Source organism: Anolis sagrei, chromosome 1 (assembly GCF_037176765.1).
Source record: "Anolis sagrei isolate rAnoSag1 chromosome 1, rAnoSag1.mat, whole genome shotgun sequence".
Classification (NCBI taxonomy): domain Eukaryota; kingdom Metazoa; phylum Chordata; class Lepidosauria; order Squamata; family Dactyloidae; genus Anolis; species Anolis sagrei.
In genome coordinates this window covers 61,593,646-61,612,141 of record NC_090021.1, presented here as the reverse complement: position 1 = coordinate 61,612,141, position 18,496 = coordinate 61,593,646, and the positions used below count along the sequence as shown (strand labels likewise).

Sequence of the window (18,496 nt, the reverse complement as noted above, 5' to 3'; positions counted from 1 at the left end):
CTTGGCCACATGACTTTGGAGGTGTCTACGGACAACGCCAGCTCTTCGGCTTAGAAATGGAGATGAGCAGCACCACCCAGAGTCGGGCATGACTAGACTTAATGTTAAGGGGAAATTATTACCTTTACTACATACAAGTAGGCTGGTAGAACAAATCAAAAACTGAAATGCATGTATTGAGATTTCAGGTCTGAAGTGTACAGTACACACACACACACCAGAATCACAGAAAACCATGCCATCTTATCTATAAAGTATTTATTTTCTTAAGTTAAACAAACAGGTTTTTTTCAAGGATGGTTTCCATCTATAAAATGAACAAAATACAAGCTTTGTACAGCAGATTTTAAAGAACCAACTGAAACAACAGTTCCCAAACTGTATTTAATTTGCAAAATGAAATTCACATGTACCACCATCATTTTTGCTTTGAAAAAGCTAAGGTTAGAACAAAGACAACATTGCATTGCAATTTGTTTGGGGGAAGGGGAGGGGAGAGGAAAGTATTTGGCTATTTTAAACGTCTAAAGTTATTCTCCACCATTGGCTGCCATTTCATACCCCCACTTCACTTCAAAGGTTTCTGAACAGGACTCCTTAGGATACCCCACTGCTCAGAGGTTGTGTGTGACAGTCTTGGTGCCCTGCACCTGAAATCCATACACTTTTTATTTGTAAAGAACAAAATCACAGTAAATAACTTTGGCACACTGTGTCATGTAAACATAGCTAACATCATATCACTGTTTGTGTTCTGACCAAGGGACCACCCAGCAATACCAACTACAGCGTACAGTCTCAAGATGGAGATCATTTCTGTCTAACATCTCTAGAACCTGGGGGAAAAACTTTTCCCATTTACAAAACACAGCTGGCATTAAAACTCTTCTGGAATAGGGAGATGTTACAAAATTTACTAATGAATCTGGTACGGTACCAACTTCTAGAACTCCAGCAAACAACAGCTGGTATGACTGTCAGGCTTCTGAATCACATATAGCTTGATTTTTCTCCCAGAAGCATTGGATTATATATTTTGTTGTCTAGCTAAAAGTCCAGTTCCAATTCCCCCCTCAAAGTAATGACTTCATTTCACTTCAATTGTCATCTTCATCTCAAGTCTTGGGATGCTAAAGAAGAAAAATAGTTTCTTTTTTCTGCTGTCAAGATCATATTTGAGCAGAATATACGTGAGTTTTCAATACGGAGAGGAAAATTTGAGAGGAAGGAAGATAAATTTCACACTCTTCGTCCAAAGGAAAAAGTGCTAGAGGGCCAAACCATTTTATGTTCATACAACATCTCAAAACTGTACCTGCAGAGATCGCAAGCATGCCATATAAATCCAAATGTATACCTGCCTATTTGAGACAGGGGACTAACATTTCAAGTCTTTATTTGCATGGAGAGATGCTCATGTTTATGTTGCAAACACTGCAGCTGTCAGGGAAAATGCAGCTTATCCGAGATACTCTCAGACCCACACAGTCCAAGGAGAATACTGTCAAGACATGATTGCATAATCATTTGTCTTTGTCCTTTTGTAATCACCAGAGGGCATCTTAGGGAGACTACTTTCATTTTCTATTTTAAAATCTTACATAAAGACTTTTTTCAGAAGCCTAGGCCTAGCCAGAGCGGTGGGAAGAAAACAGTCAAAAGTGGCAGCCACCTCTGACATTATTTTGATATAAAAATAGCACTGGACTGAAATGACTGCTTTCAATGTACTACTTGCGCCCACGCTGCAGTCCTACAGCCCATTCTGAAGCACTAGTTAGGAGACAGACAAAAGAGAAACCCTAAATCACGATAAAACCAAGAGCAGGTGCATTAACAGCTTCAAAGCTGATCTTTAGTAGCTAGCTGCTCATGCTTCCACAAGAAGGCTACTGTGGTCTTGTGCTATCTGTCATTCTGACGACATTTTAAGAGGCAAAGAAAGGAGAAAAGAAAATCATACTGTGAATACCATCTAAGGACTAAACCCTCACAGCTGCATTATTCCTGTATTTTTGTTTAAAGAGCAAACTATTCCTGTAAGACAAAAGTAGTCTAGAATTGCCCAACACAAAGACCAAGTTTACAGAGACCCAGAGCACATGGCATGAATTCCTCAACTGGAGGTGACAATGCTGATGAGATGAAGCGTGCAAGCCCCTTTCGGCCATTCAATCGCCCCTTCTACAGAGGCCTGGTGTTTCCCAGGAGGACGAAGCACAGAGTAGGCATACTTTACAAAGCAAAAGCATCCAGTGTTTGCATGAACCCAACTCAGCAGCACAGACCTGCGTCTTCACAGAGCTTTGTTCCTCAATTACAACATGTCCCATCCACTTTTCGGTAAAGCGTTAAAATGCTTTGTTGATAAATTACAGGATGATGGAAAAATTGATAGAAAGTTGTAAAGTTTGACAATATATATATATTTATATATAATGTTTATGTTTAGAGTCCTGTCATAGAAAAGTCCATGGTCAAATATACAAAGTACACATGGTAAAACCTTCAAAATGATTCTTTGATTTCTGGAAACCACAAACACCGATTTCTATGTAAAATGGAGACTGCCAATGATCTTCTCCAAGCAATTTACTTCCCTCCCAATGATTCCCTCCCCTCCCTCCCTTTCTGTGTGTGTGGAAAGCAGTTTCCTACTGTACACCTGTGGTTCCTAGGGATGTTAACCATCTGCTGTGTAAGTACTAGCTTGAAGCTGGAAAGGAACTGGTCAGCCTTTGTGGTGGAAGGGAGTGAGAGAGCTGTGCTGCAGCTACATCTGGTCAGACAATGGCAGGGTCCCCAGTTCACTTGCTTCCCTTTTGTTCACTTTGCTTTCAGACAAAGATGGAATACTGAGGTATATAAAGTTATCAGTAATGCAATCAAAATGTTGCCCAAGGTTTAGGAAATGAGACAGTATTTCTGTGCAAGCCCTTCTACTGCTGTAGATTAAGTGTGAATTTCCACTGCTGTGATAGCGAAGGATTGCAAACTTCAACAGTCAGGCCACCATTTTTGGCATTTCGGCTGTCTAAACACAGGTTACTGCCCACGTGCCTCAGTTTGGCATTGCTTTCAATTTGTTCCCATTTCTAGGAGATAAAAAGAAAGCCAAAGGTTATTCAGATTCAATAAAATAGGATAAAAGAAACATTTTTCCTACTCTACTACCAATGTTCTCTCTAGCATTACAGTAGTCACTCCTGGAGGCTCCATGTTGTATTTTTAAAAGGTTCAAGCCCTGAGATTTTGAAAGATAATGAATAATGTGATGCCTGCAAATAAACTGACATTCAAAGTGATGTGCCGATATGTCAGAGATAAAGCCCATCCCTTCCTCTCCAAGCCACTGTGCATGCACTTTCTCATACTTCTCTTAAGACATACTAGGATCTCTAATACAATCTCCTGGAATAACAAAACTTCAAACACTTCACCACTTTATATGAAGATACAATGGGAAGAGTGGTGGGGAGGAATGGATTCCAGAGCCATCCTTACTAGGAAGCTTGACAATATAGCAGGAACAAAGTTGAAACTGGACTGGAATCATGAAGGAGGAGGGTAAATAAACTTTTATTTACATCCCACCCTATCTTCCCATGGGGATTCAGGACGGTTTCCAACACAACAAGCAAACATTCAATGCCTATATAAAATGAAAACTATAAAACATTAAATAAAGAATAATACTAAACATTATACACTAAATTAAAATAAAGCAATTATGTTAAATAATAACCATTAAAAGTCAGCCAAGGTAGCGTGTCATATCAGTTCCATTTCCATTCTGGTTAATCTGTGCTCTGGGATTTATCCCTCCTCCTCCTCCTTATATGCTGGAGAGCATAAAAAAGTTTTAAGTTGTTTCTTAAAGAAGAGTAAGGAGGGCACCATTTTGATCACCTTGGGAAGGACATCCCACAGGCGGGGAGCAAGCACCAAGAAGGCCCCTTCTCTTGTTGCCACCAGCTGTGCTTGGGGACAGGGGTGGGACTGAGAGCAGGGCCTCTTCAGCCTATCAAGGGCCCAGACAGGCTTGTACAAGGAGATACGGTTTGTTAAGATAGTCTGGGTCCGAACCGTTTAAAAGCTTTAAAGGTAATGACCAGCACTTTGTATTTAGAATGATGGTGTAAAGTTTTAAATAATTTTATAACGCTTGTGAAAGCATGTTACCTTGAGATTACTACTGAGTAAATGAAGGAAATGACTAATATATGGTAAGAACTGGAAGGCAGGAGGAATGTGAAAGCCAGAGATTAAATTACAAATGTAGCAATCTATGTAGCTGGGGTTTCTAGTTTCTCGGTGGATTCAGAAAGAATCGCAGAATCCTAGAGCTGGAGGAGGGCACAAGGGCCATCCAGTTCATCCCCTGCTATGAAGGAAAATCTCTAGAGCAGATAGACTGCACCACGCTCCGAGGCAGCACATTCCATTGCTGATCAGCTCTTATCCTCAGGATAATGTTCCCTCTTTTTCCAAAACATCACAAGATATAATCTATTAAAGGTGTATGTACATAAAAATTTGTCAAAGGTCTGCAGGACGTTGTGTAGGAGAAGGTGACTAGACTTGCACCCAGCTTTGGGGTAACAGTTATTTTACAAAATGTTTTGTTTTTGTTTTTTGATGTTTTTGGTCGCGTCAGAAGCAACTTGAGAAACTGCAAGTCGCTTCTGGTGTGAGAAAATTGGCAGTCTGCAAGGACATTGCCCAGGGGACGCCCGGATGTTTTTGATGTTTGTACCATCCTTGTGGGAGGCTTCTCTCATGTCCCTGCATGAGGAGCTGGAGCTGATAGAGGGAGCTCATCTGCGCTCTCCCCGGATTTGAACCTGCGACCTGTTAGTCTTCAGTCCTGCCAGCACAGGGGTTTAACCCACTGCTCCATGTAAAAGGGAAACTGATCAAATGCAACTGTCATTGGATTTATGTGTTTCTGGCTCCCCCACTCCTCACTGATCCTAATGGGATTGTAAGAAAGTAAATGAGCCAATTTGCAAGGCAAAGAAACCCCCCTTTTTCAAAATGAATTTATGGGAAACCTTGTGCTATCAATGTCTATGGTCTAGTCTGGCTACAGCTGAGTGTACCCAGCGTCTGGAAAGAATAAACATCTAAAGGAAAATTTAACTACACTTATACCCGGATACTGACCTGTCTACCATCGTTTTCTCTACAGCCCTGAAGTTTTATGAGTGAGCCAGGAGCTCGGTCTACAACAGTAAGGCACAAATCCATGTGTTTCACCGACTTGTCCTTTGTTAAGGCCCATTCCTGAAATACAGAAACAATTCACAATTACATTTATATGGTACAATGCTTCAAAACATTCCTTAGTTTTCATTTTCATTTTCCTGAATGCTATACCGGAAAAGCTACACAAATAGAAACATTTTTAGAAACAAATATCTGAGTCACAATGAAAGCTACTGGTATTTCTTGTACTTTCTACACAGAAAGAAACATTTGACTAATTTGATTAATTTATCACAGAGATTTGGGGCAATCCTTTTCGAGCTCAATGTTAACTTGGATTTTTCCCCAGATACTTTGGTGCTACAACTGTTTTAACATTGTCCAATACTACCCTCTGCTGGTTCTACAGCACAACAACATCTAACCAACTCAAACCAGCTTTCAGAAAGCATCACAGGAACATATAAACCCTAATGATTTTTTAAAAATCCAGTTTAGATCTGTTCACATTTTGCTACACCCATAATAAACTAAGGGACAGAACAGATAAGGAGACAACTTTTGGTCTGCCTTTGGCATTTTATACCCGTCCTTCTTGCAAAACCTGTAATATATGGTATTAGGGACATAGATCAAGCCATTGCTGATTCACGATTCCCTCTGGGAGTCTTATCCCATTTCTGCCTTATCATGATGCAGCACTTCCTTACATCGGATAATAGCAATATCATGACTTTTTTCCTCTTGTTTCCTATGACTATGTCAAATTTGATTTACTTTCAGTATGATTCCTGTCTAAGGCCCCTTCCACACAGCTGAATAACATCCCACATTTTCTGCTTTGAACTGGAATATATGGGAGTGTGGACTCAGATAACCCAGTACAAAGCAGATATTGTGGGATTTTCTGCCTTGATATTCTGGACTATTATGACTGTGTGGAAGGGTCCTAACTGAGGTATTACTTTTTACCCAAATGTTACTGATATATTACTATCAGCTGTATCCAAAAGATTCAATTTGCATGATTCCAAATATATAGACATGCTTTTTCTATCTACATATGGTAGGTGTCACCACATGGAATCTGATTGTATTGTGAATGAGAAGAGGCCAAAGAAATCCCATATGTGACACAGCTAATTACGTTATGTAAAGAATCCTGTTAGTGACAGTGGCAATTACATGAAGCCTAACAAATTGAAAACTATACTAGCCAATGTATAAAGAAGTACATGGAAATGATTTCATTTCATTTCACTGATACACCCTTCCCATTATAATCTCTTTCCAAGTCAAGCCTTTTGTTCCAACAATGAGTATAGCTAAACTCATTTTTCAGCATTTCATTGTACTCTGAATGCCACAGTAATAAATAGGTCGGCATAATTGCATTTGATTAACTACATGCTCCCTAAAATAACCATTCATCAGTTTTAGCTGGGCAACTTTCCAATGCTATGGCAAAGTATCACTTTTGGAGCCTTAATTACAGACAATACATTTGAGATTGCTTAATATTTCCAAAAAGTTTTTTAAAGAAACTCAGTGGCCCACATTACTTTTTTCCAGCCAATGAAAATTTGGAAACAAAAATAGCCACGCTTTCAAAAGAGCATTTCCCATGCCTGCAAAATACGTTCTTCAGTAACATATTTTAAAGATGCAAAACGAGGGAGACAAAATGCTAACAGAGAAAGTGCAATAAACATTTGGTACATTTGTGATGCCTAAAAATCACTGTAGCGCTTAGAAAAGCCAACTAGAGGTTCAGCTTCTTTTATGAGTCATATTGGATTCTAAAATACAGGGACAAACTGTCCTAAATCCAATTAATCCTCAAATAGAGTAAACCCTCCAAACAAATGGGAACATGCTATGTCAACACTTATGCAAATTACATTGATTCAGTTGATCTACTTTAACTGGGACATAATTGAATTTAAGCATTCCCCAACTTCTGCTACAAATGAAAATTGTACAGACAAACATGGCTATTTTAACACTGTGTTACTTGCAGACTATTATATACCAGAATCCATAATATTCAATCTGAAAATATTTTCCCTCTCAGCTGTGGAATTTGTGTTTCAGTATTCACATCAGAAATCTCATTGGTTTTTGCTTAGCTAGATCATGTTCATATGCTGTGTCACCAAAAAAGCCCTATGATAACTCACTGAGAAATGATAATCACTATACAGGCAATCCCCAGGTTACATACAAGATAGGTTCTGTAATTGAATTTGTACGTAAGTTGGAACAAGCCCAGCATGCACTGCTGGTTGTTGTGCAAGGGAAAAACCACAGTGACAAAAAGTGGACGCTTTGTAACTTGGCCAAAAAAGCTGTGCAATACAGTTGCTTCCTTGGTTAGAATTCCTTCTTTAAAAACAGAAGTGTGAGAATACCAAAGTTTCCAGCAATGGAAAAGAAAACCCGAGGAACAGGTAATCCTTCTCTCAAGGAGCCTCTCCTGTTTATCCTGCTTCAGCTGCTGTGGAATGAATGCAGCTTGACACCACTTTAACTGCCCTGGGTCAATGATATGGAATCCAGGGGAATGTAGTTTTACAAGGTCTTTAGTCTTCTCTGCCAAAGAATGCTGCTGCCTCACCAAACTACAAATCCCAGTGTTGCAAATCATTTAGCCATGGCATTTAAAGTGGTATCATATATGAAGGAAACTAGAGGAGGGATGGAGTGATACATGATACAAAGAAAAAGGAAAGGGGGGTGGTTGGAGAAATATCTGTAGGAAGAAAGAGGAAAGGGCTTGGAGAGCTACTGATATGAAGAAAAAGGAAAGGGCTTGGACTCAGAACTTTCATGGCGGGGAGGAAGGGAGGAGAGAGGCCTATTTGTAAGTAGGAGTCGTACATAAGTCAGGGGTTCATAACTCGGGGATTGCCTGTACACTAACAGAGCAACACTGTACCAAGAAAATATGAATTAGAAACTCGAGCTAGGTAAGCTCTTTAAAATGCACTATTTGCCCTTCTTATCTCAAATAGATTATGAAATCATTTCCTGTGGCTTAATTAATCTTAACATTCAGAAGCTGGCAATGGAAATCTGCTGAAATTCCAGGTTCTCTCCCACAAAGGTGCACACAGACAATATGTTTCTAGCAACAAAATTCTCCAGAATTGCATGTCATGTCTTAATAACATTAAGCAATATTGTACACCACTTCCAAAATCTGTATGCTAAGATTAATAGTCTTTGGAGTGCATCCAATTGATTTTCCCTTCTGCTAATAAACTGGTTCTTTGATGCAGCAGAGTCTTCCACCAAAGGATCTGAGATGACTCCCATTCTCTCTGTGTGCAGTCATTACACTTTCACAGAACTAGAGACTCTTTGGGAAAGTGTTACTTGGGATGTGGCTTACAGAAGCCTCTGTTAGATCAAAGGGGCTTTCATTACAAAATGGCCACTAACTGATAGGGCACGTTATATGATCAGTAATAAATGAATTATTACAGACTGCTGGGACATTTGCAGATATCAATGGCAATCACTGTATCCCAGAACAGACTCTTAAAAAATTCCTGATTTGGCAAATCGTAGAAAGTAGACAAAATCCCCTGAAAAATAAAGAAGTCTGTACCAAGACATTTATTTTCACTAAGGTACAGTAAAGAATTAGAAATCATGTTGATTTCTCACAGCCATTTACATACAACTAATTGCTATACTGACCTGGTTGCCCCCAGCATTATGACATTCATAGACGCCAACAACGCCATCTGCAAAATGGCCTAAAGTGTCAAGGCAATTAGTTCCTTGCTGCAAGGCCCCAAAAGCTATATCTTGGTGATCAGGTACCCTGAAAAACAAAACCAAAGAACAAAACAATAAACTTTTTAATTCTAATGTCATGTCAACAAATGTCAAAATTGAAAACTCACTCTACCCTGATAGCAATCCAGATAAAGTAAAGGTAAAGGTTTCCCTTGACATTAAGTCTAGTCGTGTCCGACTCTGGGGATGATGCTCATCTCCATTTCTAAGCTGAAGAGCCGGCGTTGTCTGTAGACACCTCCAAGGTCATGTGGCCAGCATGACTGCATGGAGTGTCATTACCTTCCCGCTGAAGTGGTATCTAATGATCTACTCACATTTGCATGTTTTCGAACTGTTAGGTTGGCAGAAGCTGGGGTTAACAGCGGGAGCTCACTCTGCTCCCTGGTTTCGAACTGCCGACTTTTCAAACAGCAAGCTCAGCAGCTCACTGGTTTACAGCATACATATTTTTCTTATATAATTCCCACCTTCTCCCCTTAACATACATTTAGATTGAACTAAAAGAAATCTAGGCTTGTCAATATCTTGTATATAGAACAAGATATTGACAAATTTAAAAGTGTGACGGTATGTTGGTCTGATTAAGGTATTTTTTTTCTCTACCTGTATGTACAGCCTACATTCATGCAGCCCCTCATGTCACTCAGTTCACTACCATGTCTTTTGAATTACTTCCATGCATGGAAATAGAAGGGAGAAATAAAGAGCAAGGCAAGCCCCATCATAGAATCATAGAATCAAAGAGTTGGAAGAGACCTCATGGGCCATCCAGTCCAACCCCCTGCCAAGAAGCAGGAATATTGCATTCAAATCACCCCTGACAGATGGCCATCCAGCCTCTGCTTAAAAGCTTCCAAAGAAGGAGCCTCCACCACACTCCGGGGCAGAGAGTTCCACTGCTGAACGGCTCTCACAGTCAGGAAGTTCTTCCTAATGTTCAGATGGAATCTCCTCTCTTGTAGTTTGAAGCCATTGTTCCGCGTCCTAGTCTCCAAGGAAGCAGAAAACAAGCTTGCTCCCTCCTCCCACTATCAGCTTCATCCATCATTGACTGCATTGACCCAAACAGACTTTCTGACCGGGAGAACATCCCTTCATAAGGAAAAGTCATCCTGCCTAGGAAGAGAAAAAGGTCTTTCTATACCATGCCAGCTTAGGATGCATTCCTGCTGTAGCTTAAATATTACTGAGCCATTCCTTAATTTCGTTTCATCAACCTGTTAAATTTACAGTGAAATAAGGATCTTATTTACTTTAGTCATTGTATAGTAATAGTTCTTCTATATTAGTTAAGTCTGTGTGCTAAATTCAAGTGCTATTTTTATAGAAGCAACTGAATATAGTAAGGAAAAATATTCCAGTTGGTTTAATGTTGAATTAGAAATCAATGGCGTAAACCACAACCAATGTATGAGTCTCAGTCTCTCTCTCCCTCTCTCCCTCTCTCTCTCAATATATATATATATATATAAATCCTCTTGAATGAGAATACAAAATATCAGCATTTCTGACTGCCAGTTAATCAGATTAGTCACTGAAATGGCTAGGCTTGGCCAAAAGTAAAGAAATGTCTACCTGTTGTACTCCCAAACATCTAATCTTATCCTGGCAATTAACTAAACTTTACTATGCAACTTTTTCACAACTCCATTTGATATTTTTGGCCACCACTTCTACTTGGCATTTATATAAAATAAGTAGCTTACCCTAAGCAACAGCGCTGTACACTTGTTGCACATACCAAGTATTAGACATCTTAAGAGTATACTGGAAAAAGTCACAATAAAATTCATTTGGTTCTCATCCACAGATTCAACCAACCACAGATTTAAAACATATGTTTAAAATCCCTAAATCAAACCTTGATTTTGCCACTTTATAAGGGACACATCTTACTACACCTGTATATATAATGGGGATTTAGTATTCATAGATTTTGGTATCCACGCAGTGCCCTGGAACCAAATCCTGGCAGATATCAAGGGCCCATTGTAGTCTCAAATGACAAGGAGAAATAAATGCAAGTTTCCAAACCTCACGTGGGTTAAAGATCTTAACCTGAACACACAGCACGGTACACACCTTAACTCAGGGTACACATTTTCAAGATACCACTTGAAGGGTCTGCAGTTAAGTCTCTTTTTCAACTCCAATCGGCTTTGAATACTAGTGAGAGAAGAAAAACATCATTTATTTGGTTTTTTAAACAGCTATCTTTGAAAACTGACACAATCCATTATTGTATTGAAATGGCTTTTAATGTAGGTCACTTTGAGTCTCCTTGTGGAGATAAAAAGAGGAGTATAAATAAACATAATCATCTCTGTACTCAGTGGTTCCCAACCTTTTTTTGACCAGGGAACAATCTCCAACATTAGCACCAAATAGGTTATGAATCAGTTTTTGGTCAACTTTAGATTCGGTTTGGTTATTTGGGATGCTGACTCAGAAAACTGCATTGGACAGGCCACATCAGCTCTAGTTTCTGATAAAGAACATATGCCACCGAGTAGTTGCCATCTGCTCGCCCACAGTAAATCATATTTAATAATCTAGAGATGATGTGGTAGTAGTAATCTTTTGTGAGTAGTCAACCTCTCCCCTCCCGACTTCCCTGTTGCCTCGGCACTATAAGAGGGTTTTGCAAGATCAGTCACTCTCATTGCTGTGTGGTTTCGAGGCAATTGTGTAGTAATGGTGAGACCACAACCATATTTTCATTCTTGTGGACCACTGGTGGTCCACAGATCACAGGTTGGGAATCACTGATGTACTGTTATTTCTATAGTTTAAAGTATCTTAACTATTTAAAAGAAGAGCTTTAAGAGAGTTGGTTAAGAATTAATAGATTATCTTTTAAATATAATTTCCAAAATCAAGTGGCCTAAAAATGTATTAAGCAATGCAAAATCAATTACTTACTTGCCATAAGGTACATTTCTGGCTGAAGGCACTGCTGCATAATAGAAGTTTTTGTATTCATCCATCCAGACTTCTGCTGCTCTACGTGTATTTCTAGAAGCATTTCAAAACACGGAATTTATTAGTGCACTTATTCTTTTCAGCACAGGTCATAAGTGCCATCAAGGTCATTTTTGCGACCCTGGAGTAATTTTTTTTCACACCAAAATACCCCCCCCCCCCTCCTACAACTGGTAACAGCTGATACACTAGTTTTAATTGTGAAAATGTATTTCTGGTCACCTTAGGAAAGTCTTTCCCAACCTTTCTTTATTAATTTTGATTTTGCATGGCGTAATTTTAATAACTGTTTTTAAATTGTGTTGTTTAACAAGTGGGTTTTAATATAAATGTTATTGTATTATCAATGTTTACTTTTTTGTTTCTGTTCAAATGCCATTCTATGTTTTATGTTTAATATGGTTAGGTTTATTAAAATCCTAACCTTGATTTTGCCACTGTTTTAATGTTTTAAAATCCTAAAGTACATCAAATGTTTACGTTGCTTATCAAGGATCTTAAAATTTGGAGAAGGCAGAAATAAGTAAATGCACATACTTCTAATATAATATGTTTATTGGAATGATTCAATGCAAATTTAAACCAACATAGCTGTTCAACTTGAATTCTCTAAGACTGAAGTGTTTCTGATGCAAGCCTGAAATGTTGTCAGCTGGAAAGTAAGGACAGAGAGGAAGAGAGAAGAGCAAAGGCTGGCTTGCTGTAATATTGCTTAGGGCACATCTAGACAAACCTTTAACCCGGGAACCTAAGCTACACACGCCCCCAGAAAGCACATGCTCTTTGGGGTGAGTGTCCAGATGCACTCCTGGAGCTTTCTAGGAGAACATCTGGACACCCTAACCCCCTCTCCAAAACCCCTTTGAAAAATCAAAGAACTTACCCGGCCTCCATTAGTGTGGTGTTGAAACTCTCCTGGCATGTAGGAATGACATGCCAGGAAAAGCCGGGGGGGGGGGGAGCAATCCCCCCCCCCCCACACACACACACTTTCTCCTAGCATGTAATTCCTATGTGCCAGGAGAGCTCCAGCACCACACTAACGGAGGTTGGATAAGTTCTCTTTTTTTAATGGGTTTTTGGGAGTTGGTGTCCTTGCTGTTTCCTGAGCTAATTTAGCCCAGAAGAATGCGGGGCTACTGTCTGGATTGTCCCCTCAAAAGTCCAGAATTTTTGAGGGAGCAGTCCAGACAGCAGAAGTAGTGTGTTTATCTCGCACCTTCCAAGAAGGCACGGAATAAACCCACTAACAAATTAATTCATGACAAACCAGGGTTTTCCTGGTTTGTGGCAATTGAATTCTATGGGAAGTCATCTGGATGGCCTACTTTAAACGCCATGAACTCCTGCTTTAAAGGGGCTGTCTGGATGCACCCTTAGTCAGGCCCTTTCCCATGCAGCTCTTTATTTGTGCTGAATTTTTAACTTGTATTACTCAGTTTTTAAAATAATTTTTTAAGAAATTTAATGGTGTTACGGTTGTTTAATTGCATTTTAACTTTTTATTATCGATTTTTAGCTTACCCTGCATTCTATACTGATAGAAGCATTGCATATAAATAAAGAATCACAGTTACATGATCTGAAAAGGTTTCAATGCACTTGAGTGCCACTTGGCATTTCTTTGGGTAAGGACTGAATCTTAGCTTTCACAACTTAATTTGAAGCCAAATTACCTTGCAAAAACAGTACCACTTCCTCCTGGGAAGGTATAAGGATGTTGCTTGCGAAACACATGGCCAACCCTGCTACATGGGACTATTTCAAGGCTTCCACCACATTGCCACACACGGAATGAAATCTCTGTCATCAGGGGAAAAGTAATAAAATCATACACAAGAAGAACACAACATCCAGTCATTTCCCCTTTCTCCTCCCCAGCCTCATATGAAGCTTTTTGGTCTCTAATTACATAATACTCTTAAAAGCAATATCGAGAAAGGTTACTGGATTTCACTGTCTCCAATAAAGAAAAGTTCAGAACAAGCCTCAATTCTGTCTGCCTTTTTTTTAAAGAAAAAAAGAAAAACCCCGAGAACCTTATGCCATCTATATAGTTATGTTCTTTCAGAAAGAACAAGACCTTGTGGTTCAAATGACTAAAAAGCTTAAATGTTTAATAGCTAACCATGATTTTATAGATGTATTTAATTACTTGGCTCTTATGTGAACATCTGGAAATAAGGACCAATAATGAAAGTGTCAGCATAAAAGGAATGATCTTATAAGTGATAATAAGATATATAAAATCACAATCCATCTTGAACCAAGGTGCCAAGTATCTACTAGGGCTGATAATCAAAATTAATTAGTTCAGCCCTCAGGTAACTACCTTCTAATAGATTTCTTAAAATATATGCACAAGATGATTAGGTCTATGAGCTATGTGCCTTTCTTTAAGCATTTCAAAACCCTCTTGAATGAGACACTTTGGCAGTAATATTTAATTAGTTAAAAAGAATGAATTTTGAAGTTATCTACAACTTTAAGTCATAATCTCCCCATTCAGGTTTTTCCCCCCCAACAAAGCTCTGGTTTTAGAATAGAGACCTGCTGTGGTTGACTCTTTGCCAATAATCCACTTAAAGTATTAACTATCATTTTAATCCAGTCCAGACAGAGATCTAAAGGCCATGAACTCAAAAAATTAGGTTACCGTTCCAATTTACTTTTCTTCAAAAATAATTCTCAGAAAGAATCATACCTAGATTTTCTCCACCCCATACATCCATCATCATATCGTATTTTCCCAGTTCTTCGAAGTAAAGCTTATCCATCACAAAAAGCCCGCCAGCGATCATTGGTGTTCTAAGGAGATAAAGGTAGAAATCGACATTGTCTACTACCACAGGATAGTCAGATATATTAAAATTCAAACTGAATATTTCTGTTTGTATTACAAATAAAACAATTTTGTTATGTTCTGGTCATCTGCATTCACTATACTAGATACACTAGAGGAGTCTATCTCACAAGTCCTTAGAAGCTGTAGTTATTCCTTGAAGTTTGCAAATGTGAAGCAACTGGCTCATGTAACACTATTATGGCACCAGATACTAGTCTCTTTCCAAGATCTTTAGGGCCCTCCAGTTTGTAGATGATCTGAATTCAGGCCATATCGGTACTAGATCCAGTCTGCAATGTAGATCAACTCCCCCTCTGTGATAACAGTAAAAATAGAAATGTTGTCACCTAGAGATATATACAAATTGGAAATCGTGTAAACTTCTTGCTGTCAGCCAAAACTTTCAAGAGGTGGCTGAGGCCTAATGTAGTTCTGTTCCTTTATCCCTATTCTGGGCTAAACATTTCATGCCTTTTAATAACTATGTACATCTATAAAAGAAACAGGATTTGAATTCTCCAACATTCTCTATGTGTTTAGTGTTTCATTGTGTGCAGGCTAATTAATTCAAGAGCAATCTGCCAAGAATAACTTGGGAGATGGTAACTCAAAGTTGCACTTACTAAAAACAACAACATTGTTTTGTGAGGGGAAGGGTGATGGCAGGAACATACTTTATGGGAGCGACTGGGTTTCCTTGCCGTGCTCTTCTCTGTTCCGGTGTCATGTAATCCCACTTAAATACCAGATTCCAATCAAAGCCTAAAAGATTGCATGGAGAAGAGAAAAGCACAGGTAGGATATTACATAAACAAGTCAGATAATGAATTTCTCTTACCCTTTATCGATTTCCTTTTGCAATATTACACAGGAAGGAAGCAGTATGCAAGATACAAGGGGGAAATTAACAATCTGTGAGACCCAACTGCACATAATTCCAGTCTCTCGTCTCATCTTTGCTGCAATAGTTCACTTTTATGTATATAAAAGGACAGCACCACTATTTTGCTGATTGTTAAAGTACTACAATGATTTCTCCTTAAATAAAGGAAAGCTCTGATAACTCTTCCTTTGCTTAGTTAATGTCCCCCAGATGTTCTGGATTACACCTCCCATCATGCCTGACCCACTAGTCAAGCTGTCTGGGGGAATGGACTCAAAAACATCTTCCATGTGCCACACCCTTGTTCATCAATCCATATTTCTATATTTTGAGTCTACACCGATTGTATCTAGTTTATCCTATTTTTGTATTTCAGGTTCACTTAACAATGTACTGACTGCACTGTAATTATGTGAGATGGTGAGAAGGCCATTTAATGTTTTTCTAGTTAAATTGCGCAAAAAGGCACTGGAAACTAGTCTCAATAATTAGATGTGTGAAAATAATTTAAGGAGAAAATGAAGCCTGATGGTTAAAAAATGCTATGCATGATTACTATGTACATAGTAGGCTTCTAATTATTTTGACAGCAGAAAACAAATGTGTTTTACCACTTTTTTTCACATAAGCACACAGAGATTTCTTAATTTTTTAATTATGTGTACACCCCATTTTCCCAAGAAAAATCTGCATAACAGATCATGGCTGTAGAAAGGAAATATAGCTTCAACTTTGCCCTGAGGATTTTTCATCTCAAAAGAATGCTATACAATAATATTCCACTGCATTAGAAAGGAGGGCAAAATACCATGATCACTCCTACAACTTTTGGAAAAAACAGAAGGTGTGTATTTCATGGCAAACTATGAGGAAATAAAAGCTACTACTGCTTCCAAGGCATTACTGAACGAAAACTAGCATACATTAGACTAGAGTAAACATTAGGGGGCTCTTTCGTAGCAGAGAACAACAACAGAATGTGAGGATCTCTTGAAGGACTCAGAAGAATTAGACAATAATCCAACATGAACACAACAGACCAATTTGATCAGACATAATTTCCACATACTGTGAAGTTAATTCTAACATGTGCACAAAAATAATTTATGCAGCTCAGACACAACCAGAGTAATATTATATTTTGCATCGTTCATAAATTAATCAAATCATTGCCATCTGCTTATAAAAATCTGAAATTTAAAATCTGACTTCAGTCAGCTCACGACATTAGATTCCAAATGTGATTCTACATGTAATTACAGGCAGAAAGATATTGTATGAGCTGATGGCACTTTCAAACACAGTGATTTGTTTGATCATGCTGCCTCAAATGAGTTGTTTTCTAATCAAATAAATCGTGCAGATGAGTGAAGCAAATTTGCAGTGCTGGTTCTCACCAAATTAACTTTTGTCATGGAACAGGCTATCCTGGAATGGTTGATAGTGACAATACTCAGAAGAATGCATGTGTTTCCCAACCTATAATCTTTGCTACCATAGATCTCAGCAAGGAAGCCTTTTGTTTTCTTCAGAAACAGCTCAGAGACAGCTTACATAAACTTGAACTTAAGAATTATTTTTGCATGAACATTCTTTACAATTCTTGTTATTTTAGCCTGACCATTACTTTCCAAAGCAAATAGGATGAGATTAATTCCTTCCTAAGAATGAAGCAGAGTTCTTATTAAGTTTTGGCTTTTAAACTTATGTCACATTTGCACAAGCAATGCCTATTGTGCTCCCTGAAGATGCATGCACACAAAAGAGACACTTTTCTGACACAGATGAAACTGGAATCAATTTCACCCTGTTGTGGAAGGGGTTATATTTCCCCCCAAAAGAGCAAATTCAGTTTAAGTATGTCACTGGATTGAACTAATTTTCTGAATGCGTTGAGTAATTTATGTTAAGTTGCTAGCTGTATCTCTCCATGAATGATACAGGAACGTTTCAAAAGGAATAGGCTAACTCAGATTGAGGTGCATGTGGAATCCTAATTACACTCAAAGGTACAATCAGTCCTTGTGGGGCACTTGGGGGCCAAAAAGGGAAGAAGTGATTTAGATTTTTTTTTTTTTTTTTTAGAAAACAGTTATAGATATAGCCTCTAGAACAGTGGTTCTCAACCTGTGGGTCCTCAGATGTTTTGGCCTTCAACTCCCAGAAATCCTAACAGCTGGTAAACTGGCTGGGATTTCTGGGAGTTGTAGGCCAAAACACCTGGGGACCCACAGGTTGAGAACCACTGCTCTAGAAGTTCCTATCATACTTCAGAATACTTCTCATCTGCTACCTGTGGCTGTTTGCGCAGTTGGGAAGGAGCTAGAAAAGAAAATATGTGCTTTATTTTTGCTTCCCCCGCCCCCCGCCGTGAATTAATACACCCCTCCACCTGCCTTGCTTCTATACACAAGGTCCAACTAGGTTTACAAGGTTCTGGCTTTAGTTTGGCTTTAGACCTGAATAGGAACACTCGTTTTAGAGAAATGGGGACACAGAAATATAATCTCAACTGATATCATATGATTTGTTTGGGTTTAAAAATGCTTACATTCTAAACCAGAGAGAGCAGTTAATACTGAACATTCAAAAGCCAACTTCTTTCTGAACAAATCTCACCAAGAAAACCCCATGATACGTTCACCTTAAGGTCATCATAAGTCAGAAATGACTTGAAGGCAAACAACAATAACAGGCCTTCAAGTCATTTCTGTTAAGTTTTTGCATTCTGTCCATCAGTTATACTCCGTATTTTCAGTCCCAATTAG

General features: G+C 38.7%; 1 protein-coding gene across 1 annotated transcript in view; it reads right to left on the bottom strand.

The window, feature by feature from the left end:
* Positions 1-243: 243 nt before the first annotated feature.
* The window catches only part of GALNT2 (polypeptide N-acetylgalactosaminyltransferase 2), an 81,363-nt gene continuing 63,110 nt past the window's right edge, over positions 244-18,496 (bottom strand). The window contains exons 9-16 of the mRNA XM_060753801.2: positions 15,520-15,607; positions 14,705-14,808; positions 13,677-13,803; positions 11,941-12,033; positions 11,101-11,184; positions 8,914-9,040; positions 5,167-5,286; positions 244-3,095 (exon numbers count right to left, since the gene is read on the bottom strand). Coding sequence (XP_060609784.2) covers positions 2,940-3,095; positions 5,167-5,286; positions 8,914-9,040; positions 11,101-11,184; positions 11,941-12,033; positions 13,677-13,803; positions 14,705-14,808; positions 15,520-15,607 — 899 coding nt within the window. The 3' untranslated portion in view covers positions 244-2,939. The remainder of the gene's footprint in view (positions 3,096-5,166; positions 5,287-8,913; positions 9,041-11,100; positions 11,185-11,940; positions 12,034-13,676; positions 13,804-14,704; positions 14,809-15,519; positions 15,608-18,496) is intronic.